General features: G+C 42.9%; 1 protein-coding gene across 17 annotated transcripts in view; it reads right to left on the reverse strand.

The window, feature by feature from the left end:
- Positions 1-1,549: 1,549 nt before the first annotated feature.
- The window catches only part of LOC101791773 (SET-binding protein), a 323,956-nt gene continuing 300,103 nt past the window's right edge, over positions 1,550-25,402 (reverse strand). For 15 of the 17 annotated variants that reach the window (XM_072030466.1, XM_072030468.1, XM_038169501.2 and 12 more), the window contains 2 exons: positions 11,261-11,428; positions 1,550-5,298 (listed from right to left, as the gene is read on the reverse strand). In XM_072030466.1, coding sequence (XP_071886567.1) covers positions 4,757-5,298; positions 11,261-11,428 — 710 coding nt within the window. In that variant the 3' untranslated portion in view covers positions 1,550-4,756. The remainder of the gene's footprint in view (positions 5,299-11,260; positions 11,429-25,402) is intronic. The other 2 variants (XR_005261408.2, XM_038169500.2) reach the window with 2 other exon arrangements.

Consider the following 25,402-nt stretch of genomic DNA (forward strand, 5'->3'; position numbering starts at 1 on the left):
TTGCCCCAGTTTTATACAGTCCTTGGAAATATGTGGAGAGAATTTAGATAGTTCCTCAGTAAATCTTCCTAGTGGTAGAGAAAGAAAAAAATAATCAAAAAGCTCATTACTGGAATATCGTTGGGTAATAAACTGCAGGAGTGGGATTTTAGCCTTAAGCCCTAAAACTAAATCCTTTATGATCTGCATGCAGTACATCGCCTTATAATATTATTCTGTCAGCAACTTGCTTATTGTATTTATAGACTATGCAATATGCAGAACACAAATTATGAGTGCCATCTAACAGTATTTTCAGCCTGCTTTCACACAAGTTAACAAGCTAATCTTCCTGCCATCCAGGACTGGCTGCACCAGCTGGTGTTCAGACAAACTGCCCGGGCAGTACCGCAGTGCCATGCTCTCCCAGCACCTTCTCACTGAGAAAAACAAACCTTGGGCACCCAGGGTAGAGCCCATCCTAACTGGACAGCTTGCAGTTACCAAGTCTTGAATGCTACCCTTAGTTTCTTAACTTAGTTTCAAAAGTGCCTTTTAATTTTTTTCTCCATATGCAAAATGCTCAGTGAAGGGTATATGGGGTTGTGCTTTCTAAGTGGAGGCTTTGCCTCTAGCAGCATCTTGAGTAGCACATTTCATAGAATCATAGAATCATTTATGTGCCCTTACTGGCACTCTGTAAGACCTGATGCATCTTGAAACCTCAACAGGCATTCAGTGACAGAATCTGGTCCTTTCAGACCTTTGTTCCACTTGCTACGTGTCAAAATGCCCTTCAAGGCTAATAAAGAGATCACTGAAGATGAAGCTAAGGATAGAAGGCTTAGTTTCAGCTTATAGGCTACCTGGAATACAAAACCTTTTTTTTTTTTCTTCTTGCATTTTAAGAGACACTGTCAACTACTTGCAGGCCCAAGGGAAAGATGGAAAACCAAAGGTTTCTGAATCATCTAAAATTCCGTCCAATGCTTTTTAAGGAAGAAAGGAGGAGCTGGGGGAGGCATGAGCATTTTTTTTTTCCTGCAGGCCTACAGCTTCAGTCAGTAACACTGCACTGATTCAAGAGAAATGAAAAGCAAAGTTGGTTGTAACGGAAGCAGGAACCAGTCGGTTTATTTCTAAGCTGCATTAATTGGAAAACAAAAAGCACAAATGAGTATGACGAATGATGCAAAACAAATCGGAAACAAAATTCTGCGATCCACCTTATGAGTTTTAAGGAGATAGGATCTCAACATTTGTTCCATCCTTAAAAAAATAAATTAAAAAACAAAAAACACAAAAAACCCTCTCCCAGCCCCCCAACCCCAGTCCAAACCCCAAATGCATTCAGTTTTAATAAGCTAAGGTGCTATCACAGAAGAAAAATCAGTCTCTAAGAATAATGAGCTGTATGTTTACAGTGTCCCTTTAACACCATAGTCTTGATATGATTTTTGTAAATAAATAACAGAATAAAAAAGCTTTTTCTTTTTTTTTGGTGGGGACTTTTTTCTTTTTTCTTCTCTCTTCTCTTCTCTTCTCTTCTCTTCTCTTCTCTTCTCTTCTCTTCTCTTCTCTTCTCTTCTCTTCTCTTCTCTTCTCTTCTCTTCTCTTCTCTTCTCTTCTCTTCTCTTTACTGTCATGCTATGTCATGGGAATAACAGTTGGCTTATGAATCATTGAATAATTCCACTCCCCACTCCCTTACCGGAATTTTCCCTCCCCCCTCCCAATTTTAATATCCATCTTGCCATGTCAGGTGTTGGGTGTACTGAAGGACTTTAAAAAGAAATAAAATAAGATGTACCTATTTCCCTATTTCAAATTTCAACAACCGACTTTTTTTTATTATTTTTTTAAAGCGTTGTTACAGTGGAACAGCTTCATGTTCAGTCTTTGAGTTAAACATTTTGATTGGGCTGTGGAAATGTAGCTCAGGTGTTTTACCCAAGTTAGATCAGTGGTTAACGTACAACTCGAATGAGAAATGTACAATTTGAACTGACCATTTAAAGAGACGATTTTTCACACACAGTTTGCATCCATGCAGACTGAGAGCTTTATAATTACATTATGTACAAAAAAAAATAATTTTTAGGTTATTAAGGCAACCACAACTTGGAGAACATGTCCAAAGTGGCATTAATACAATTGCAGCATTGATACCCTTTGAACATTTTATTTTTATTTTCATTATTTTATTTTATTTTTATTTTCAGATAAGAACACTTATTCCTTTTCTTTTTTAAGAAATAATTGCCGAGAAAGAACCTATTTTCCATAGGGTTTTGTTCTCTATTTTCTTAAAACAATCTACTTTATCGATTTTCTTTAAAAGAACATATCAAGGCATTGCTACCCAATGCAAATAATTCGGATCCTGGGTTTCCCATAATTTCACTGGGAATTGCAGGTGGTAAGAACTGGTAGGGTTGGGCCCTGTCTTTTTACTCTATTTTTTCTGTCCTACTTTTTTCTTTTCACTTTTTTATTATTTTTTTTTTTGGTGATTTTGTCCATGTTTGCTATAACTCTATTCCCCAGAAGTGTCTTGCTGTTCTCTACTCATATGTACTGAGCATCAAAACAACTTGGTTGATGGATGACCCATTTTTCACATGCCATTGGAAATGCCAAGTTGCTTCATAGAAACATGCTATCATAACTGAATATCCATGTACACCTTATTTGAAATGCTGTGATATTCTGTCGTTCCTTGGGATAGCACTCAGAATGAGAGTGTGCACATGTAAGGCTCTACTTTTCTATTGTCTATATTGCAACTAGTTGTAACTAGGCAAGTAAATGAGAAAAATATATATCACAGAATCACAGAATTTCTAGGTTGGAAGAGACCTCAAGATCATCAAGTCCAACCTCTGACCTAACACTAACAGTCCACACTAAACCATTTCCCTAAGCTCTACATCTAAACGTCTTTTAAAGACCTCCAGGGATGGTGACTCCACCACTTCCCTGGGCAGCCTGTTCCAATGTCTTTACCCTTTCGGTAAAGAATTTCTTCCTAAGATCCAACCTAAAACTCCCCTGGCGCAACTTTAGCCCATTCCCCTTCTTCCTGTCACCAGGCACGTGGGAGAACAGACCAACCCCCACCTCTCTACAGCCTCCTTTAAGGTATCTGTAGAGAGCGATAAGGTCGTCCCTGAGCCTCCTCTTCTCCAGGCTGAACAAACCCAGCTCCCTCAGCCGTTCCTCATAGGACTTGTTCTCCAGGCCCCTCACCAGCTTCGTCATCCTTCTCTGGACCCGCTCAAGCACCTCGATGTCCTTCTTGTAGCGAGGGGCCCAAAAATGAACACAGTACTCGAGGTACGGCCTCACCAGAGCCGAGTACAGGGGGAAGATCACCTCCCTAGCCCTGGTGGCCACACTGTTTCTTATGCAAGCCAGGATGCTGTTGGCCTTCTTGGCCACCTGAGCACACTGCTGGCTCATGTTCAGCCGACTATCAACCATCACTCCCAGGTCCTTCTCCACCAGGTAGCTCTCCAACCACTCATCTCCCAGCCTGTAGCTCTGCTTGGGGTTATTGCGCCCCAGGTGCAGGACCCGGCACTTGGCCTTGTTGAACTTCATGCAGTTGACCTCAGCCCATTGGTCCAGCCTATCCAGATCCTCCTGCAGAGCCTTCCTACCCTCAAGCAGATCGACACACGCACCTAACTTGGTGTCATCTGCAAACTTACTGAGGGCGCACTCGATCCCCTCATCCAGATCATCGATGAAGATATTAAAGAGGACTGGCCCCAGCACCGAGCCCTGGGGAACGCCACTAGTGACTGGCCTCCAACTGGACTTGACTCCATTTACCATGACTCTTTAGGCCCGGCTATCCAGCCAGTTTCTAACCCAACAAAGCGTGCGCCAGTCCAAGCCAAGAGCAGCCAGTTTCTTGAGGAGAATGCTGTGGGAAACAGTGTCAAAAGCCTTGCTGAAGTCAAGGTAGACCACATCCACAGCCTTTCCCTCGTCCACCCAGCGCGTCACTTTGTCATAGAAGGAGATCAGGTTCATCAAGCAGGACCTGCCTTTCATAAACCCATGCTGACTGGGCCTGATCGCCTGCTTGCCCTGCAAGTGCTGCGTGATGACTCTCAAGATTATAAATATATATATAGTTCTATCAGGAGTCAGGCATTTGGGGTTATGGTGCCCCAAAACCTGGTAGGTATATAAAACCAAAAAAAAAAGAAAAATTCAAACAGATTATAACCAAGATCACAGTTGAGAAAATTACACTATTTTTTTTTGTTCTTTTTTTTTAATTTAATTTTATTTTATTTTTCTTTTTTTTTTTTTTCCTTTTTTTTACAGTGATTTCTACTATGGTATGGTTACTCTTAGTTTCACACGGCCTGCCAAACAGAATTGGAGTCGAGCATGCAGCCCTAGTGACAACATTCAGCTCTCTGTGAGGACGACCTCCCACCTCTGGGTACGGTGTGAGCACAGCAATGCCGAGATGCTGATTAGTTTTGGAAACTCTGCAAAGTAGACAGTCTCCCCAACTTTGAAACCCCACCCCCATCGCCCCCACCTTTCCAGACCCTCACCCTTTCACCCTCTTTCCTGAGGGTCTGGGGCGATGAAGATGTGAACCCCAGCTGGCACAGCTCTCCATGATGGGTTTCGGCTGCCCGAGGGACAAGTCCGGTGCTGTCGTGGGGGCAAAGCAGACCATGTGCCTCCAGTCTGCCAGTCCCGGCACGCCCTGCTACCAGCACCCGACATCCAACAGGGTGTGCTGGCCTTATGGGAGGCCTTCGCTTTCACTTCCCCTGCCTTTCCGGTGCCGCTTCACTTTTACGTTCTCCTCCTCCTCCTGCGGGGACTTACTTTTCCTTTTCCCAAACCGGGGCGTCCGGGGCGGAGGGAGAGGGGATGGCAGGGGGTGAGGAGGGAGTGGCGTCTCTCGAGCCATGTGTATGACAGCCTCGATGGTGGCCATGATCGTGTCTTGGGTGGCTGCTTGCTCCAATATCAACGGATTCAGTGCTGGTCTCTGACCTCTTTTGCTGGGAAGGTCAATGCATTTTTCCAGAATGGGCATTTGGTCTCTGGAGTCTTTGTCAAAGGAGAGGGGTTGCTTCCGGGGACGCCCCCTCCGCTTCTTGACGAAGTTATTGCCTGTCTTTGATTGTCTCTGCAGCCGCTTGGCTTTCAGGATCTTGTTCACGTGATCCATATTCTTCTTTGTGGACAGGATCTTGGTGTAGTTGCACATCTTGCGCACCTCACACTGGATTGCTTCGATTTCATGGCGCTTGAACCTTTTTTTCAGTGGTGGGCTGGCTGTTGGGAGATAAGGACAGAAACAGGGCTGGGTCAAACAACAGTGAATGGAAACCCTCCTTTGTCTGCTTTTCAGTATCAGGGGTTTTCAAGACTGAGAGGCTGAATGTGACTACTGAAGAAGCAGTGGCTGTGAGAAAGGACTTTGCATAGACAAGCAATTAAAGAAAATAAAAATATAATTATTACAGTTCCAGAAGAATTGCTGTTACCTCCTCTTTTACTGTTCTAAATGAAAACACAACTTTGTTAAGTTGTTCTCAGTGATCTCTCTCCAGTTCTCTTCTCTTCTAAAGCAGCAAAACTTTCCTACATCAGTGCTTTACTGTAGGTTTGCTTCAGTCTCATTCCTAAGCCTCTAGGGGGAGGGAAGAAAGGGCTGCTTAGCATAGGTGTCATATTGGTCCACCGTAACTATTAAACTTTGTATACCCCAAACACGTACTCCTGATGTCTTCACGCTGGTCTTTAATGCTTACCTTGGATGTCAGATAGTATGAAAAGTGTTTGTTACTGAAAATAGTGGGCACTTGAAAGTTCTGTGGCTCACTTCACCTGTGGTAAATTCGTTAGTCCCACTTGGATTTCTTTACTATCATCTCTGCAGAAACTAGCTGAAACTATCAGTTGTATAATTGACATTAATGGCCCCTGAAGTAAGCTTACTCCTGCCTGGTTCAGATCACTTACTTTAGATCTGAATGAAGTCCAAAGTAGTTAAGTCTCTTGCCAAGGTCACATTGTGAGTCACTGTCAGAGCTGGAAAGAGAACCCAGCATTTCTTGGCTCTTGGGCTTTTGCTTAGGACACGAGACCTTGCTTGTTTTTTTTTTTTTTTGTCTTAAATTGTTTCATTATCCTTTAACAAATGTGGCATTTGTTCTGAGTTCAAGATTTGCATGTGGATTATAAGTAACTATCCCTTTGTGAGTGAAACCGTATGTATTAATTCTGCTATTGCAATAACTGGTGCTCCCTTTCACTCCTAACATATCTATTCTGCACTGCTGGAAAAGAAATGATTGAGTTAGTGATTTCTTTTCAGTAAAGAACAAAACATCCCACTAAATTAACTTCAGCCCACATCTACTTGCAAACTTAATTTACACCTGACTATCAAGCAGTCATTTGGGTTTGAAATCTTTGAAGTTTCCAGAGTGGCCAAGATTTTGAGAAAAGTTCATTTGGGGGTTATTATTCCCTTCATGGCTAACAGGGCAATCCTCTAGCTGTAGTATAAAATAAAGTTGCTGTTGTAGCATTTTCTGTAGATAACCAGAAGCTGTCAAGTGGCAGAATCTTCCCTTGCTCACTATGACAGATTCAGCATACAAACATCACTTACAGTCCTCCCCTCTTGGACAACATAAATTATTGGCTCTTATACCACCACGTTGTTTGGATTCAGCAAAGAGCTTGCATAAACAAATCCAAGTTACAATGCAAGAAGTAGGAGTGAGTCATAAACAAAACACAGACATATGCTCTCTTATAAATAAAGACCTGGATGGCCAACTTCCCAAAGTCTGGTTTTCATTAATTACAAAACAAAATACATTTTCCATATGTAACCCACTCCCCATACAAAAAAAAAAAAAAAAGAAAAAAAAGAAGAAAAGAAAACCCACTTACAGTTTGTGATTCACAAAGGACAAAAGAAAAGAGAAATGCACTCATTTTGGTAACAAAGAAAAAGAGAAAGGAAATGAAATGTCCAAACTACTAGGGAAAATCTAATTAGTTGCACAAAATTCCTCTCAAGTAGGTCACCCCTAAAAAGGGTGGGTATAAGAGCCCTAAGTGCAAGTGGCCGCAAGCTCCTTCTCAGTCAACTGATAAAAAAAAATTAGATCCCTGTCACACAAAGCCATTACTCTGTGGCCTCACTGATGACCAACGTATAAAGTCCCAATATTTTCAGTCCTAAGCATTCAACTCTTTGGGGTTTCTCCTAGATTCTGAGAGTAGCTTCAGGTAAGAGGATTTAAGAAATCAAACGCTTTGCACAGCCTTCATATTTGCTGTCCACATTTTGCCTTTTATCACTATTGCCAGGGCCCATTTTCGAGACTTTTTGAAAACACCTATGTTCAAGATGCATTTTTTTCCTCCCAGACAGTAAAGTTTAAATTTTTCAGTTGGTGATGGAAATCTTGTAGATGGGAATTTTAGTGAAAATACAGGAAAAATTGCAAGGTCCATGGTGAAATCTGAAGATTTGGCATTATTCTCATCTTTAATTGGAAAGACAGCAAGACAAAGGGCAGGAAACTAATTTGAAATGAAGAATCTGCAAGATTTTATATCTATTAGTATCTGTTATTTCTGCATCTAGTATTAATAACCCATCGCTGTCAATGGTGATCTGCTCCATACAGTCAGTAGAGGATGTATTCCTACTCTTCTATTTTTAAAATGGGAGTTTAATGCCTTTTGAGATGACCATGGACATCCTTCTGATCCCCAGATACTGAATAACTAGGGTGCAGGTCTCCTGGTGGTCCTGCCAGCCCTGATGGGTGTTTTAGTCACCCAAGGCAACCAGGACACCCAGGCTTAGAGATGGAATTGAGTTCAATGGCATGTAGACAGGGACTGAGTGGAGGAAAGGCAGGCATTTGCTTTCTGCCAAACTGCCTAGTTTTCTAAAATCAACTGATACACAGACAGTTAGTGGTAGATACCTACACTTATATGTAAATCTGTGAGCTGTATACCCAATGTCTTCCTTCATGTTGTTGAGATGACTTTCTTGCCATCCTAAAACTTTGCAAGCTGACAGACCCTTTCCTTTTGAACTGAAACTCATTCTCTCTTAATAAAATAAAATAATGAAATGAAATGAAATGAAATGAAATGAAATGAAATAAAATAAAATAAAATAAAATAAAATAAAATAAAATAAAAGTTGTTCTGCTTACTGTAGTAATTTTTCTTTCATAAATGCTTTGGGGTATTTATGACTTTCCCAGGAAGCTTGTTAGAAGCTACTAATAATGCTTTTGCTTTTCTCCTTAGCAAGCCGCTGAACTTGCACGCTTTAGAAAATATTTGAATTGTGTTACATAATCTGCCAATAGTCAGAATACACCTCTTGAATAAGTAATATCCTTTCAAGTCAGGCTTTTTAAAGGCGATATTAGGAAACAATATTATTTTGACTGTTGAGAGTCAGGGACATCTGATTCTACATTTGAAGAAGGCAGGCTATGTGGAAAGGAGTCTGATGGGTCTGCAGGGGGAAGATTTGATGAGATGTGCATATGACAAAATATCAGGGAGATCTGCCAAAATAAACCACTATTGAAGTGAGAGCCATTAGGTATTATCAACTCATCTGGAAGCTCTTGGTGAGCAATCTTTGTTATAAAATATTTTGCTGTATTGCCATGTGATATACTGCTCTGCTGAAAACCAAAGCTAAGTACTAATCTTTTCCATTTTATCCAGACAGACCCCTGCCCAACCCTGGACCCAAGTTGGTCTGCATTGTTTTTAGGCTTTGTTGTTTTCTTCCTGCACATAATTTACTGTTTGCACATGGAAACATTGCTCTGGGAGGAAGACGTTCCCCTATCTCTATTAGGTGAAATTCATCTTAAAAGGGATGAAGAGGAGGTTGGGAATAGTAACGCAGTGTCTGTATATGACATAGGAAGAAGAGAATATGTCTCTGAAGAGATGATACAACATGATTGCAACCTCCAGGTGATGGAGTACCAGGAAGAGGACTGCTGCTTGGGCATAGTTATCTCCCTTCACCTTCCCAGGCTGCAGGGCCACATGCTGCCTCTGTGAAGCCCTGAAGCTATTTGGCACAGTCTAGCCCAAAGTGATCAGAAGCTAGAAATACATGTACTTGATGCAAAAGGCTGGCAGAAGAAGGAAAGTGCCCTGATTTTTCCTTTACTCCATGGGGAGGACCCATTACGGAGGAAATCCTTCTTTCAGAGAGATCGCTAGAGAGCAATAGGAGAGGGAAGCAGTTTGGCCTCCCGAGACACAGGTAATTCAGATAAGCACCAGCATTTCTGGACTTCTGTCTGAAAATGGATGTCTGAGGCTTTCCACATGCTATCCAAGACAGGCACGCTGCAGTGTCCCCTGCAAACACTCTGTCTCAAATGCAGGCTATGAAAACAAACTGCAGAGTTACACATTGCTTCTGCACATTGCTGCTGCTTTCCGTCCAATCAAACTTTAATACTTTTCCTCCATCCCTTCCCTACTTTCCAGAAACAAACAACCTACCTAGCTTCATCAAACAAGCAAGAAGCAGTGTTGGCATTAAAAACAAACACCTCTGCACGTTTAAAATAAGTCACACCGAGGCCGTGCATTTCTCCCCTCCCCGTGGTATGCAGATGTAGTGTGGCTCTGTCTCATAGGCAGAGACAAATCAAAATGAGTGCTGGCCAAGCTGGGAAGTCACAGAGGACTGATATAGCTGGAAATAGCTTCTGAGGCAATAAGAGAAATGTCTACCAAAAAATATATGTTTCCAAAGGTAGCTTAAAGGAGGCTGAACAACCCACTCCACCATGGTGGTGTTGAACAAGGATATATCAGACATCTTGGAAGTTCTCCATTGCTCCTCTGACTTTATTCTGGACAGCTTTGGTATGTCTGCAGCACTAAAGATCAATCTTACAGCTTGTCATTCTCCATCCCTTCAGAGTTGCCTGAGGCCACTTGCAAGAACATGGCACAGAGAAGACTGTTTGCTCAACAGCTGGGCTCAATTTATTGACTTCACTTGAATGAAGGAATTTTGAAAGAGCTCTCCATTAATTACAGGAAACCCATAGCACTGTCCTATTTTCCCATTAACACAGTTTCTTTCAGTTTTCACTAAATTATTTCAACATCTGGGCTACAGATAAACCAACACTTTAATTAGACTTCTGAAAATTGAAAGAATGAACTATGCAGTTAAGCATACACTTTCATCTTGAAACTGATCATAAAATATTTGTGTGCTTTCAGTCTCCATTGCATTAAAAATCTATCCTTAGTTTATATATAGGAAAGTATTAAAGACTAAACAGAGACTCTTGATTTTATTTTTTTTTACATAAAAGTTTATCTTTATAGAGGCCATGTTACAGCATGGTTCCCTTGTTTTCACTATTTATTCAGGAAACTAGAGGAAAATCAAAAAGAGTGCACTGAAACAGCACCTTCAATTGCATATGTTATCATTCCATAACTCAGTGATACAAATACCTTTTTGTGAATATGGAATCAGAGGTTTGACAAGACTAAGAAACTCCTAATGGCTGCATGTAGAGTAATGTACTGTGGGCATTCACTGGAAATTAAGACACAGTGCAAGATTAACTTCTCTATCCATACCCCCAAAAGGCATGATGATGACTGAATGACTTGGCTCAATTTTTGACTGTATAAAGCTATCACCTTCCAATCTGATTCCAAATAGAAGCACAAAATATAAGTTGATTGAAAAAAATGCTACTACTGCTTATTTATTCCCATATATTTTAAATTACTGTTCATTGCCCCAGACGATTTCACATTTGCAAGACAGAATATTATGTTAAAATCATTGAAATATGCAGAAAGAAATCTTAGTTTCTCCTTAGCTATTCACTGTGTATTCAGCATGTTCATACTACAGGGATGGGAACATTCAAATAAATGAACAACAGGGCTGAGAAAGCAACCCAAGAGCCTTGCTTCAGAGTCCCCTGTTAGACCATATGGGCTGGTGCTACTTGTATCCTCATTATTGCACAAGTGGTGGTATGTGAATAAAAGAGATTTGATATGCCAAGATATGATCATGATAAGAAAGTGTTAGAAAAAATTACAGCCTGATTATCATATCAGATATGCATATTTGCAACTACTATTCAAATCAAGAAGTACAAGCACATAGGGTTCAGTGCAGGGAGGAAGAAGGTGAAGAAGAAATAGAGGGAACGGAGAAAAACAACTTCACCTGCTTCAGATGCTGCTTCTGTTGAAGGTAAGAGAGATAATACTGGAGTTGGCATTGCAACACTGTCAACAGCTGCTGGTTTCCTTCTGGTCATCATGTTACAGGCAGAACTTTCCATTTTACTGTGAAGTAAAGTTTGGTCTGCTTTTAAGTGGGGTCCTACAGTTCCTGGGGAAGGAAACAAAATTTGGATGAACATTGATGAATTAATTGAATCAGACTGGGGAATATCTGGAGATGAGTACTCAGCTGCTGTCTTTGCTACAGCAATATATTTTCATATTTCCCTGTACATATGGTCTTCATACTAGCAAGGATCAAGATTTTTGTTAATTTCTGTCCTGGTTTCAGTTAGAACAGAATTAATTTTCTTCCTAGTAGCTGGTGGAATGATGTGTTTTGGCTTAGGATGAGAAGAGTGCTGATAACACCCCGATGCTTTAATTGTTGCAGAGCAGTGCTTATATTAAGCCAAGGACATCTCAGCCTTTTGCTCTGTCCTGCCAACGGGCAGGCTGGGGGTGCAGTAAGAGCTGGGAGGGGACAGACCCAGGACAGGTGACCCAAACTAGCCAAAGGGGTATTCCATACCATCTGACGTCATGCTAAACAATATATAGGGGTGGCTAGCCGGGGGGAGGGGGCCGGACTGCTCGGGGTTAGGCTGGGCATCAGTCAGCGAGTAGTGAGCAATTGCATTGTGCATCACTTGTTTGTACATATTATTATTATTTCCCTATTATCACCATTGTATTATTATTGTTATTATTGTTATTATTATTTTGTTATTATTATTTTCCTGTCTTATTAAACTGTCTTTATCTCAACTCACGGGCTTCACTTTCCATTTCTCTCCCCCGTCCCAGAGAGGGAGGGGGGAGGGTGAGCGAACGGCTGCGTGGTGTTTAACTGCCGGCCGGGTTAAACCACGACAATTTCTAATACTCTTGCTTCAGAAGGTGCTATCAGTGATCTCTATAAACAGTGAGAAACCAGAATAATAATTCCACATTGTTACTCTTTCTTCTGCAAGCAAATACACACATGTATACATGTTTAAAGACAGACACACTTCATATCTCTATTCAGTGAGATTGTCTATTTGTCATTCTCTGTGTAGTATATTCTCCACATAAAGTTATGTACTTCTCTTCTGTAATGACTTGACTCAATGTGTGTTTTGTCTGAGTAAGGAGCAGGCATCAGTAACAGCTTCAGCATATAATTCCCTGTCTAAAGCACATTTCACTTCTACATATTTTTAGGAATCCCCTTACTAATAAAAATCTACCTTACAACTCCTCAAAGAGGTGTGAGTTAAAAAAAAAAGAGTACTTTGTCATACATTTTTCTACCAAAAGATTCTGATGGCATCAGAGTTACACATATAGCAATTACAAAACGGAATAAATGAATGGTAAAAATATACCAAGCTGGTCAAATGTTCCAAGAAAATAAAAGCTATGTAAGCAAGGTTGGTAGATTCCTCCCTTAGCAATGTTTCTCAAACTCTCTTACAATTTGAATCCATTTTTTTTTGTTTGTTTGTAAATGCATAAAATTTAAACTGCTGGTTTTGAAATCTTACATATTAGATATCTTCCTTACTAATATATCTGAATATATATTGTTGTGGTTTAACCCGGCCGGCAGCTAAACACCACACAGCTGTTCGCTCCCCCTCCCCCTCCCGCTCTGGGATGGGGGAGAGAAATGGGAAAGTGAAGACTGTGAGTTGAGCTTATTAAGACAGGAAAATAATTATAATGATGATAATAGTACTACTACTACTAATGTGTACGAAACAAGTGATGCACAATGCAATTGCTCACCACCCGATGACCGATGCCCAGCCTAGCCCCGAGCAGCCAGCTAGACACCCCTATATATTGTGTAGCACGACATCAGATGGGATGGAATACCCCTTTGGCCACTTTGGGTCAGCTGTCCTGTGTCTGTCCCCTCCCAGCTCCTGCTGCACCCCTGTCCTGCCCGCTTGCAGTACAGAGTGAGAAGCTGAGAAGTTCTTGGCTTGGTGTAAGCACTGCTCTGCAACAATTAAAACATCAGCATGTTATCAACACTCTTCTCATCCTAATCCAATACATAGCACCCTACCAGCTACTAGCAGGAAAATTAACTCTATCCTAGCTGAAACCAGGACAATATCCACTCATTTATATATAATATTTGTGTGAGTTTGTGTATGTGTATACACACCGCATTTACATCTGTAAGTATATGAAAAAAAGAAGAAAAAGAAAAAAATAAATTTATCAAGTGGGAAGTCAGCTAAAATGTCTTAGTCAGTTTTTTACAGTGAGAGTTTTTGCTGATTTTAGAAAACTCCTAGCAGTTGCTGTTTTATAAAAAAGCAGTAATTCTGCTCTCATGAGACTGGAGCAAAAGTCTGGTAGGATGAGGAGCTGGTGTTGTGTCTCTGCTAACTTATGAAAACCTCCCAGTCTCTGCAGTGCTGGGCTTCAACATATTCAGGGCAGACTCATTTTTCAAAGGGAGTCTTTAAATCACTTCTTTTTCCAAATCTCAGCCTGTACACGGACCAAAGGGAAAATACATTATATTTTGGCAATTAAATGACATGACAATTCATAAAGTCAGAGAAGTGCTGAGGCCAGAAGGGACGTCTGGAGATCATCTAATCCAATCCCCTTCTTAAGCAGGCTCAGTTACAGCAGTTTGTCCAGGACCATGTCCAGTCAGATTTTGAATATCTCCAAAAATGGAGACTCCACAGCCTCTTTGGGGAAAGATCAACATCAGGTTGGTCAGGCATGAGTTCTGATCCATAAATCTAAGTTGACCATTCCTGAGCATCATCTTATACCCTTCATATGCTTGGAAATGGTTTCCAGGATTATTTGTTCCATCATCTTCCCAGGGATCAAGATGAGGCTGACCAGCCTGTAGCTCACTGGATCTTTTTTCTTGTACTTATTGGAGTGACACTTGATTTCTTCTAGTCCTCAGGATCCTCTCCTGATTACCACCATCTTTCAAAAACAATTGAGAGTTCCCTTATGATAACACTGGACAGATCTGTGAGTACCTTTGGGTGTATCCTGTCAGGTCCCGTGGAATTATGTATGTCTATTTATCTGTTCCCACATTTTCCCTAGTCTTCTTTTTTTTCTGCTGATGTACCTGCAGAAACATTTTGTGTTGTCCTTCTGCACTCACTAGATTAAACTCCACATAGGCTTTGGCTTTCATGAGCCCATCCCTTCATGCTCAGACATTTTCTCTATATTCCTCTAGATCACCTGTCCCTGTTTTCCCCTCTTTTTTTTTTTTTTTGCTTCCTTTTCAAGTCTGACATTAGTCAGTAGCTCCTTGCTCATTCATGCAAGTCTCCTGATACCTTTGCTTGATTTGATGCTCATTGTGGTGGATCATTCTTGAGTTTGGAGGAGGTGATTCTTGAAAATCAACCAGCTCTCCTGGATCTCAATTTTCTCCAGGGCCATATCCCATGATCCGATAAGATTTCTCCAAGAAGACTGTAGTCCTCCCTTTTGCCTTGTTCCTTCTGTTACACTGAGGTGAACATAAGATTTCTCTCTGTCTAAGAAAAGCCTTATCTCCTTTCTGATCTGGTGTTCTATAGCATACACCCACTGCAACATTGCCCACATTTTTCTGCTCATGAATGCTTATGCTCAGACCCATAAGCTCTGAACTGGTTCATCAAACATCCTTAGGCATTGTTCCATGCCTTGCTGCTGCTTTCTTATATCACCCTGCAACCTCTTCTTGACAGCTTGGTCCACCAATTCCTCACTTGATTGTGGGTCTGCATTTCTTTTCCCTGACATTTGTAGTTTAAAGCACCCTGCACCAGCTTGGCCAGGCTGTTGAAAAATATGTTTTTACTCCATTTACTCAGGCGGAGCTCTTCTCTCCGTTGTGGTTCTCTAACCTCGAAGAGGGTCTCATGGTCATGAAAAAACAAATCCATTTCCAACACTAGCTACACATTGAGTTTCTGACATGCAGAACTTGTCCAATCTTCTTCAAGCACTTCCATCTCACTTGCAGGATTGAGGAGAAAACAACCTGCATTCCCATGGTCTTGATCACAGTCCCCAGAGACACTTACACATGCCTGACATGCTCCTAGACTCCACAACAGTACTTCTGGTACCCATGTGGAAGAGCAGTAGTATTATCAGTCCAAGGGGTGGACTAGCCTTGGATCTCTTCACAAAGTTCCTGATCCATGCTCCAGGCAAAGAGAAAACCTCCCTGGACAGCAGGTCAGGTCAGAAGACTGGTGCCTTCATCCTCTGCAGCAGCTGGCAACCACTGCTCTTCTTGGTTGCACCTGGATAACATCTGGAAGAGCACCTCACAGAGTTCCCAGAAGTCACCTAATGACCTTGGAAGATCTCAGATCATAGAATTATAGAATCATAGAATATGCACATAGAACACTGCACAGGTATACCCAAAAGTTTAGACCATGTGTTTAAATGCACAGTCCAATCGCTTCTTAAATTCAGACAGGCTTGGTGCAGTGACTACATCCCCGGGAAGCCCGTTCCAGTGCATGACAACCTTCTCAGTGAAGAACCTCTTCCTAATATCCTGCCTAAACTTCCCCTGCCTCAGCTTAACACCATTCCCATAGGTCCTATCTCTGGAGTTTATGGAGAATAGGTCACCTGCCTCTCCACTCCCCCTCAAGAGGAAGTTGTAGACTGCAATGAGGTCCCCCTTCAGCCTCCTCTTCTCCAGGCTGAACAGGCCCAGTGACCTCAGCCGCTCCTAATACATCTTTCCCTCTAGACCCTTCACCATCTTTTTTTTCGCACTCCTCTGGACACTCTCCAACAGTTTAATGTCCTTTTTGTACTGTGGTGCTCAGAACTGCACACAGGTGAGGCCAGACCAGCGCAGAGTAGAGTGGGACAAGGCTGCCCAGAGAGGTTGTGGAGTCTCCTTCTCTGGAGATATTCAAAACCTGCCTGGATGCCATCCTGTGTAATGCGCTCTGTGTGACCCTGCTGGGCAGGGGGTTGGACTGGACAATCTTCAGAGGTCCTTTTCAACCTCGGCCATTCGGTGATTCTGTACGCAACACCACTACCACAACACCAGCAGTGCTGGACAGGCCGCAATCGCCATATGGTGGTCTGGAGGTGTAGTGGTTTTACTCAGGTGGGCAGACGAGTTCCACTACAACTGCTCTCTCATTCCCCCCTCCTCAAAGAGGAAGGGGGATAAAATACAACACAAAGAGCTCGATGTTTGAGATCATAATGATTTAATTAAAGGGAAAGGGAATGCGGAAAATAAAAACAAAAAAAAACAAAACAAAACAAATTTAAAAAAAAAAAAAACAAAAAAAAAAAAACAAAACAAGGCTGTGCGGAAGCACAAAAAGAAAGGGAAAAAAAAGTTATTCTCTACTTCCCATCAATGAGCGATGTTCGGCCATGTCCTGGGAAAGCAGGGCCTCAAAACGCATAACAGTTGTTTGGGAGAACAGCCCCCTCCCCTACAAGAGCCCCCTTTTTATTGCTGAGTGTGACATCAGGTGTTATGGAATATCCCTTTGGTTGATTTAGGTCAGCTGCCCTGGCGATGTCCCCTCCCCATCACTTGCCCACCCCCAGCCTACTGGCTCTTGCGGGCTTGGAGGGAGTTCTGATGTTGTGCCAGCACTATGCAGTAATAGACACAATACTGGAGTGATACCTGTTCCAGGTACGAGTGCAGAGCACAGCACTGTGTGGGCTGCTGCAGGGAAAAGGTGACTCCAGCTCAGACAGACCCAACACAGGAGGCCGCACCGGGCACTACCTGCCAGCCGCAGCAGCAACTCATGCAATCCAAGCAGAAAGGATCTGTGCTTCTGCTGGTACATTTTGGTAGGTTAATATCAACTAACTGAACCCTTACTGTCACTGAATGAGACCTTACTGTGGGTGGAGAAGAGCGCATTATTCCTAGGATGTGGCATTGTGGCAACCCGTAGCATTGACTTGGTGCTGGCTCTGGAGAAGATGCAGGATCTACTGAATCTCTACCCATCTGAGTCGCAACCCTCACTCCTCAGTGGTGTATTTTCAAGTTAATTGTGGGGCTTCGCTTTACTAAGCATGTGATAAATTAAAGGCATGAAGGGAAAAAAAGAATCTGGGTTTGAGTAGGAGAGTTAATAGGTGAGCACTGAAGGAGAGCGCCTCACAGGCTTGGAGATATTACTGATTAGAGATTTGCACTTCCTAACTGTTAAATATATCTGATTAGACACAAAGAATGTTTCTGGTAGAACATGGCAGCTCCTGCTTTCCCTCAGAAGAAACACCCAGCAAGCTCACAAGAACTGAGAATAACACATAGAATCATAGAATCATAGAATATCCCGAGTTGGAAGGGACCCATAGGGATCATCAAGTCCAACTCCTGGCACCACACAGGTCTACCCAAAAATTCAGACCATGTGAATAAGTGCACAGTCCAAACGCTTCTTAAACTCCGACACGCTTGGTGCAGTGACTACGTCCCTGGGGAGCCCGTTCCAGTGCATGACAACCCGCTCAGTGAAGAACCTCTTCCTGATATCCAGCCTGAACCTCCCCTGTCGCAGCTTGACCCCATTCCCGTGGATCTTATCACTGGTCACTAAAGAGAATAGATCGGTGCCTGCCCCTCCACTCTGTGAAATGTGTTCATCTGATTCGTGTCAATATGGAACAATGCTAGGGCCGCATGGTATGATGAATGTGACCTTCTGTCATACATACCCTTGTATAACCACAAGTCTAAGAAAAACAGAGGGGTTAATGTATATAGTTCTTGTATCTTGCAAAGGAATGTTTTAGCAATTAGTGTCACTAGAGAGCTTGAAGGGAAATGTAGGCTTTTCCTTGAAGTCTCTGATATCTGGGGGGGTTTCAGAATAACTGCTAACTATTATGACTATTGCATGGGACACTATGCAAGTCTCTGATATATGGCCAGGAGATTAAGGAGAAGGGGAAAGCTGAAGAATGACTAAAAGACAAAGCTTGCAGGGGACGCTGCACAAGTCTCTGACATACAGCCAAGTTGGACAAAGAAGGACAAGAGGGAGGAAGACTAGGAGCCTTCAGCATGAGAGACCCCCAGAGGGACCACTGGAGACTGATACGCATGCTCCAGTAGGAGGGTTTGGATTCCGGAAACTAATCATAATAACCCTGTGGTTTTTTAGAAGTAGTACTGAATATGTATTAGCCTAGGAGCATAAAAATCAGCTGCTTGATGTAACTGGTGTGTGTCTTGGTGGAGCAGAGACTCCCGGCACACCCAGCGCTGTTTGCTTACCTCTATTCCTTTAATAAATTGTAAACTTTGATTATAGTCCTATTTTGAAGACTGAGCCATTTATTACAAATGGGGGCTCGTCCGGGATGGCTTTGGTTCCTGAATTCTGATTTGATCTAGGAGAGGCGCCCCACCATTTGGTGGCTCCTGTTCGAGTCAGGTCAGGACTAATGCCATCTTGAACCTGAATAAAGGTAAGCAAAGATTTTGATATTTTTATGAGCTCCCTTGCCGGATGCAGCACTGTATTTTGCCCGTAATTCTGTGCGCAAAGATCCGAACAAAGACGACGGAGTCGTAATTATTTAAGGAGTATACCGTTCGGTTGGGTGGGATTCGGATGGCCTGTGTGAGTAAGAGTGTGACTGAGACGGAACTTAGTTCCAAAGTGAGTGTGGAGGTCTTCTAACCGCGGTTCCAATCTCCCGCGAGGGACTTGGCCGGTGAAGGACCGAAGTGATTCCTATAGGATTTGTGGGTGGGTGATAGGTCCTAAACCCCCTGCAAGACACTCTTACTAAGGTAACCAAGGGCTGTGGGAATTGCCATAGTAAAATTCCTAGATGGGTCAGACAAAATCAAAGACCAGGGACCAGAAGAAAGGGAGCAAATTACCAGAAAGTCCATTAGGAATAATGATTAGAAATTAGAATGATAGCGGCCCCAGAAAATGAAAGAGTAAATTAAAAATGGTCCGGTATTATATGATAAAATGACCAAAAGAACCCATAAGACCCCAAGTATTTTGGCCGATATTTGGGTCCACGGAGGACTGGGTCTGTCAGGCTTTGACCATTAATGTTAATAGTAGAATACCTGTGGATCCGGAAGAGAGCAAGTATGCTGCAGCTGAAACATGGAATTAGAAATTAGAGAGTGATTGATTAAGAATGAATATGTGCTACATTTGCAATGTACTGTGCCTGTGGTGTGCTTAGACCTCCAGATAACAGGAGCCCCTTGGACCCCGAGAACCAGATCAAAACAACCTCATGGTTCGGACTTTAACCAAGGGGTCTGAGATAAGGAGGACTGTTCACAAAGGGACAGGTTATGCATATGTATAGGAGTGTTGGGAAACTTCATTTATAAGTAACTCTTTACTAGATATAACCAAAGCAAGTTGCCACGTTAGGGACTACCCCCCCATTGCCCCTGTGCCGCCCAGAACTGAGTAAACATACCTACTTTACAATCCTACTGATTGTGGAGTCAGCTTTCTGTGAGTCATTTTGGTGAGCCAGGCAGGAGACACTCTGCTCGGCTGCGGGATCGGCTGTGGAGAGGACGCCCCTAGGTGCACCCTGAGTGTTTTGCTCGGAGGGGACTCCACCCTCAGCTGCTCACCGCAGGAGCAAAGACCTCCTGAAGCTGCAGACAAATGGAATGTTTTCAGCTGCTGGACGGATACTAACTGGAGTGTTAATAATTGTATGTCTTATTCTTAAATGTCCAGGTATTTTGTGTTGAAAGTATTTGTGTAAGTGTAAGGGTTTGAAACAAAGTGTTACAAGTCACTCCACGAAGAACACAGTCACAGACAACACTTATTTGGATTGGTTATCATTCTAAATTATATTCTTGTGGTATGAATGAGATGTGCTAGAGGCCTCTCTGTGTGATTGCATGATTGTGCTGTGTGAGTGAGATGCAGTGTCGCTGCAAAACGAGTGCAGAGTTCCGATCCGCGGTTCTGTATTCTCCGCGAGGGGAGTGGACGGAGACGATGTCTCCCCAGATGTTTCTGTGTGTTTGCTGTTGCTGTTACATTCAAATTTGTTTGACCAATGAAAAGTTGTTTTGAAAAGAACTGCTGTGGAGAGAAGGGTATAAGAGGGGAGCCTGGCCTCAAGATAAAAAAAAAGGCAACATGATGAAGTTACGTCATCAATAAAGAAGTAGAAAGAAGGAATGAAGAGGAACAGGCTGGCAGAACGGAGACCAGGACAGGAACAGGCACATTGATCGCCCCATGAAGATGGGTTCGGCAAGACTCAGCAAACTGCTCAGAGAAGGTTGTACAGAAAGTCGCTGGAAATGGGCGCACCAGAGCTGGGAAGAAGCTCAAGATGAGAGAAGAGGACCCGCGCACATAACTGCCCCTCGCTGGTAAGCAGCCGGGCATTATGGGGAATCATACGTCCTTAGAAACAAAGACTGTCCTGGTAACCTTACAGCTTATTCTCCTTATTAACAACCAGACAGTTTATGAGCCTGAAATATGGGACCAAATTGAGGTCAAGGTATGGGACTCTGCAACTAAAAATGACAAGGTTGTGGTGGGATTGCTCAGCACCTGGCGAGCAGTCTCTGAGGCCTTAAAGAGCCGTGTGGGACCACAGTCAGAAACGTGTGGTTTACCAGATAGAGAGGGAGCTGCGTACTCGTTTACTGATCCGACTGCTATGTCATCGGCCTCCCCACCGCTACTGCCATCAAAGGCTTTTGCTGTCATGCCCCCTGGTGACCTGGACGTGCCTTTTGACCCAGGCCCTATTGGCCTTGAAGAGGAGATGGATATGCTTTTCTTCGATCCGGGAAGAACGGGATACATAAGGCCCGAAGGCCGAGTTGCTTGACAACTTAAAGCAAGACATATTGTTCAAAAGGAATGGAAAATGGAGACTGTTAAGTCATGGAACTTAAAGGATTGTTTATTACCTTTCCTGATTGTATGTATGTATAGGCATACTCTGGTTTAGTATGTAAAAACAATGTTCTATATTTTTAAAACGTTTGATGTTCGTGTGTGCTTGTTGGTGGAGCGTAGACTCCCCACACATCCAGCGCTGCTTATTTGCCTTTTATACCTTTTATATCTTTTATATCTTTAATAAATTTTTGTTTTATAAATATTACAAAATTCAGATTGAGTTGAGACTTCATTTATAACAATACCTTTTTAAACCCCCATATTGACGGATACACAGGAGTGATTCCTTGTTTTGTATGGGCTTACTAACAAAGTGCATGAGAAAAATTGGCATTCGGCTTGAAATTCAGTCCTGTTGAAATGTAAATTTTTTGTGGAAATGGTGGTAATGTTCGTCTAGAAGACGGAAGGCTGAGTGCTTCAGCTGTTTTCCTGAAGTTCCGTGGATTTATGATTGGAACGGGGCTCATTAATAATCTGAAATAGTAAAGTTTGTATGTGGGAAGAAGTGTTTAATCCCAGAGAATTGGGACATTTGGGAAGAAGATTAGTAAAAGATAGTAAAAACCTGCAGTAAAAAGGTTTGCATGGAAATTGAAACAAAGGACAGTAACTAGTAAGGAATAGTAATAAATAAATAAACAAATAAAAGGGAATGGGAAATCAAGGAAATGGGTAATATCCAAAACAAAGACGTTTTAAAGAAAGCCTCCTTGGGTGCATATTGGCACATTGGAAGGATATTTTTAGAACTGGGGGCACAGAAAGCAAGAGGACAATTTATATCAGCTCTCCCTCTTGAGGAAGCTGTAGACCGCGATGAAGTCTCCCCTCAGCCTCCTCTTCTCCAAGCTGAACAGGAAAAGTGACCTCATCTGCTCCTCATACATCTTCCCCTCTAGTCCCTTCAGCATCTTCGTAGCCCGTCTCTGGACACTCTCCGACAGTTTCACATCTTTTTTGTACTGTGGTGCCCAGAACTGCACACAGTACTCGAGGTGAGGCTGCACCAGCACAGAGTAGAGCAGGACAATCACTTCCCTTGACCGACTAGTGATGCCGTGCTTGATGCACCCCAGGATACGGTTCATCCTCCTGGCTGCCAGGGCACACTGCTGGCTCATATTCAGCTTGCTATCAACAACAATCCCCAGATCCCGCTCTGCGGGGCTGCTCTCCAGCATCTCATCGCCCAGTCTGTATGTATAGTCAGGGTTGTCCCGTCCCAGGTGCGGGACCTGGCACTTGCTTTTTTTTAAACTTCATGCGGTTGGTGATTGCCCAGCTGTCCAATCTATCCAGGTCTCTCTGCAAGGCCTTTCCACCCTCAACAGAGTCCACAACTCCTCCAAGTTTGGTGTCATCGGCAAATTTGCTCAGAACACCTTCTAGTCCTACCTCCAAATCGTTTATAAAAATAGTGAAGAGGACTGGCCCTAAAATGGAGCCTTGAGGGACCCCATTAGTGACCGTCTGCCAGCCTGATGTGGCCCCATTTACCACAACCCTTTGAGCCCTGCCCGTCAGCCAATTGCTCACCCATCGTATGATGTTTTTGTTAAGTTGTATGCTGGACATTTTGTCCAGTAGGATCCTGTGGGAAACTGTGTCAAAAGCTTTGCTGAAGTCCAAAAAGATCACATCAGCTGGTTTCCCTTCATCAAATAGATGGGTGATAAAATAATTTTTCTTCATAAAAGGAAATCACATTAGTCAAACAAGACCTACCCCTCGTGAACCCATGCTGGCTGGGACCAATGACTGCATTGTCCCCCAGGTGCACTTCAATAACTTCAAGAATCACCTTCTCCATAATTTTACCAGGCACTGATGTGAGACTGACAGGCCTGTAATTGCTATGGTCTTCCTTCTTACCCTTCTTCAAAATTGGCACAACTTTTGCCAGCTTCCAGTTGACTCCAGATTCCCAAGACCTTTGAAAAATAATTGAGAGGTCCCACGATGACATCAGCCAGCTCTTTAAACACACTGGGATTAATCCCATCTGGACCCATGGACTTGTATGGATTCAGGTGGAGCAGCAAATCCCGCACATGTTCAGGGTCGGTTGGGAGTTTGTCATTCCCACCGTCATGGTGCTCAAGTGCAGGGCACCCTGGGTCCCAAAGCCCATCATCAGTGTTGAAGACAGAGGCAAAGAAGGCATTAAATGTTTACTTATGTCATTGTCTGTGAGGTGACCTTCCCCATCAAGTAGTGGACCTATGTTTTCTTTGGTCCTCCTTTTTCTGTTCACATATCTAAAAAAATCTTTTTTTATTGTCTCCCATAGACAATGGCCAGCTTCAACTCTAGCTGAGCTTTGGCCACACAAATTTTCTCCCTACAAACTCGAACAGTGTCCCTGTATTCCTTCCATGTTGCCTAACCCTGCTTCCATCAGCCATATGCTTTCTTTTACTGCCTAAGCTCCAGAAGAAGATCCCCGGTCAGCCAGGCTGGCCTTCTGCCCCACTTGCTTGACTTCCAGTGTTTTGGAATTGCCTGATCTTATGCTTTTAGGAGGCAGTGTTTAAAGACTGACTGGCACTGATAGGCGTCAATGCCTTCAAAGGCAGTTTCCCAGGGGACCTTGCTGACTAGTTCCCTGAGCAGCCTGAAGTCCGCTTTCCCCATATCCAGGGCTGAAGTGTTGGTGGCATTTTTCCTTCTGTCACCATAAATTATAAACTCAACCGCTTTATGGTCACTATGACCAAGACGGCCACCAATTGCCACGTCCCCCACAAGACCCTTTCTGTTCTCCAGCAACAGGTCTAGAAGGACACCTTTCCTAGTTGGCTCCCTTAGCACCTGCACCAAGAAGTTATCATCTAGGTGCTTTAGGAACCTCCTGGACCTGCTCTTGTTGGCCATGTGGTGATCCCAGTTGATATCTGGCAAGCTTAAGTCCCCCATAAGGACAACGGCAGTTGATCTTGAGGTATCTCTTAGTTCCTCAAAGAATAATTCATCGGTGTCGTCATCCTGGACGGGTGATCTGAAATAGACTCCCACAACAACATCCCCTTTATTTGTTCATCCCTTAATCCTTACCCAGAGGCTCTCAACTTTGCCATCGCCAACTTCAAGTTCCAGTCAACAGCAGGGTTGCTGTGGTTACACACACAGGAATGTCCACAAGAGAATGTGCTCATTTGTTTGGGTGAATATTACTGTATTAATAACAACTTGACAAAGATGTCAAGGGAAGTCCTGGCAGTAATCTGAGCATCCTGTTCTGACCAGCATGCAACTAGACCCTGGAAAGACAGAAGCTACATAAACTGCCAGCTACTGCCACTTCAACTCTTGTAATTATACCATGTTTTTCTTAAAAGTGGAAATTGCTTGAGTCAAGTGATGAATGCATGTCAATTATCTTTAAAAAACAAAGTTACTTGCAATGGTGATGAGAGAAAATACTTCCTGCGTCTTGACAATAATACGTGAAATAACAAGTTGAATCCAATGGAAACTAACTTATTTGTAAATATTAAAAAGAATTGAGTTATTCATCAAATTGCTGGTGCCTGGGACATGATGTTAGAGTGTTTGGCATATAAGTAAGTCTTCAGGCAAGGAGATGGGTTTCCCTCTCCTGTCCTGTTTTCAGGGTATGATTCACAGATGAAGCCTCAGTGAAATGTTTTACTGACAGCCCCTATAGCCTGCTATAGGAGGGGAACAGCTTGACTGAGCCTGAGGTCTGGACCTTCTTCCCTGGGGTGGGCTCAGGGTATCATCAGGCTGGCAAAGGCCAGGAAGGAAAATCCTGCTTTGCTGTGGTTACTCATGGAGGGACAGGGGTAGGAGTTTTACCCTTTCTGCACTCAGGAGGAGGCAGAGGTGTTGGGGACAAATTACTGTTAACATTAGTGGGATAAGGAGATAGAGTTGATTGCTCTCATAAATAAGCATGATATAAGCCTCTTCCCAAAAATCAGCCTACGAGGGTCAGAAAGTAGAAAAACTGTCAACATGAAGGACCAAACCTTGCTCTAGATGAAATGGTGGCTTTGCTGTTTCAGCTACATGGGCCTATACAAAAGGTACATATGGACTGATTTTCGAGCTTAGCAGCTCAAAAAGAAAAAAAAAAAAGACTTTCACAGATTTTGGGTGATACATAGGCTAATCCTCTCCAATGTGAC

The sequence above is a fragment of the Anas platyrhynchos genome, chromosome W (genome assembly GCF_047663525.1).
Source record: "Anas platyrhynchos isolate ZD024472 breed Pekin duck chromosome W, IASCAAS_PekinDuck_T2T, whole genome shotgun sequence".
NCBI lineage: Eukaryota > Metazoa > Chordata > Aves > Anseriformes > Anatidae > Anas > Anas platyrhynchos.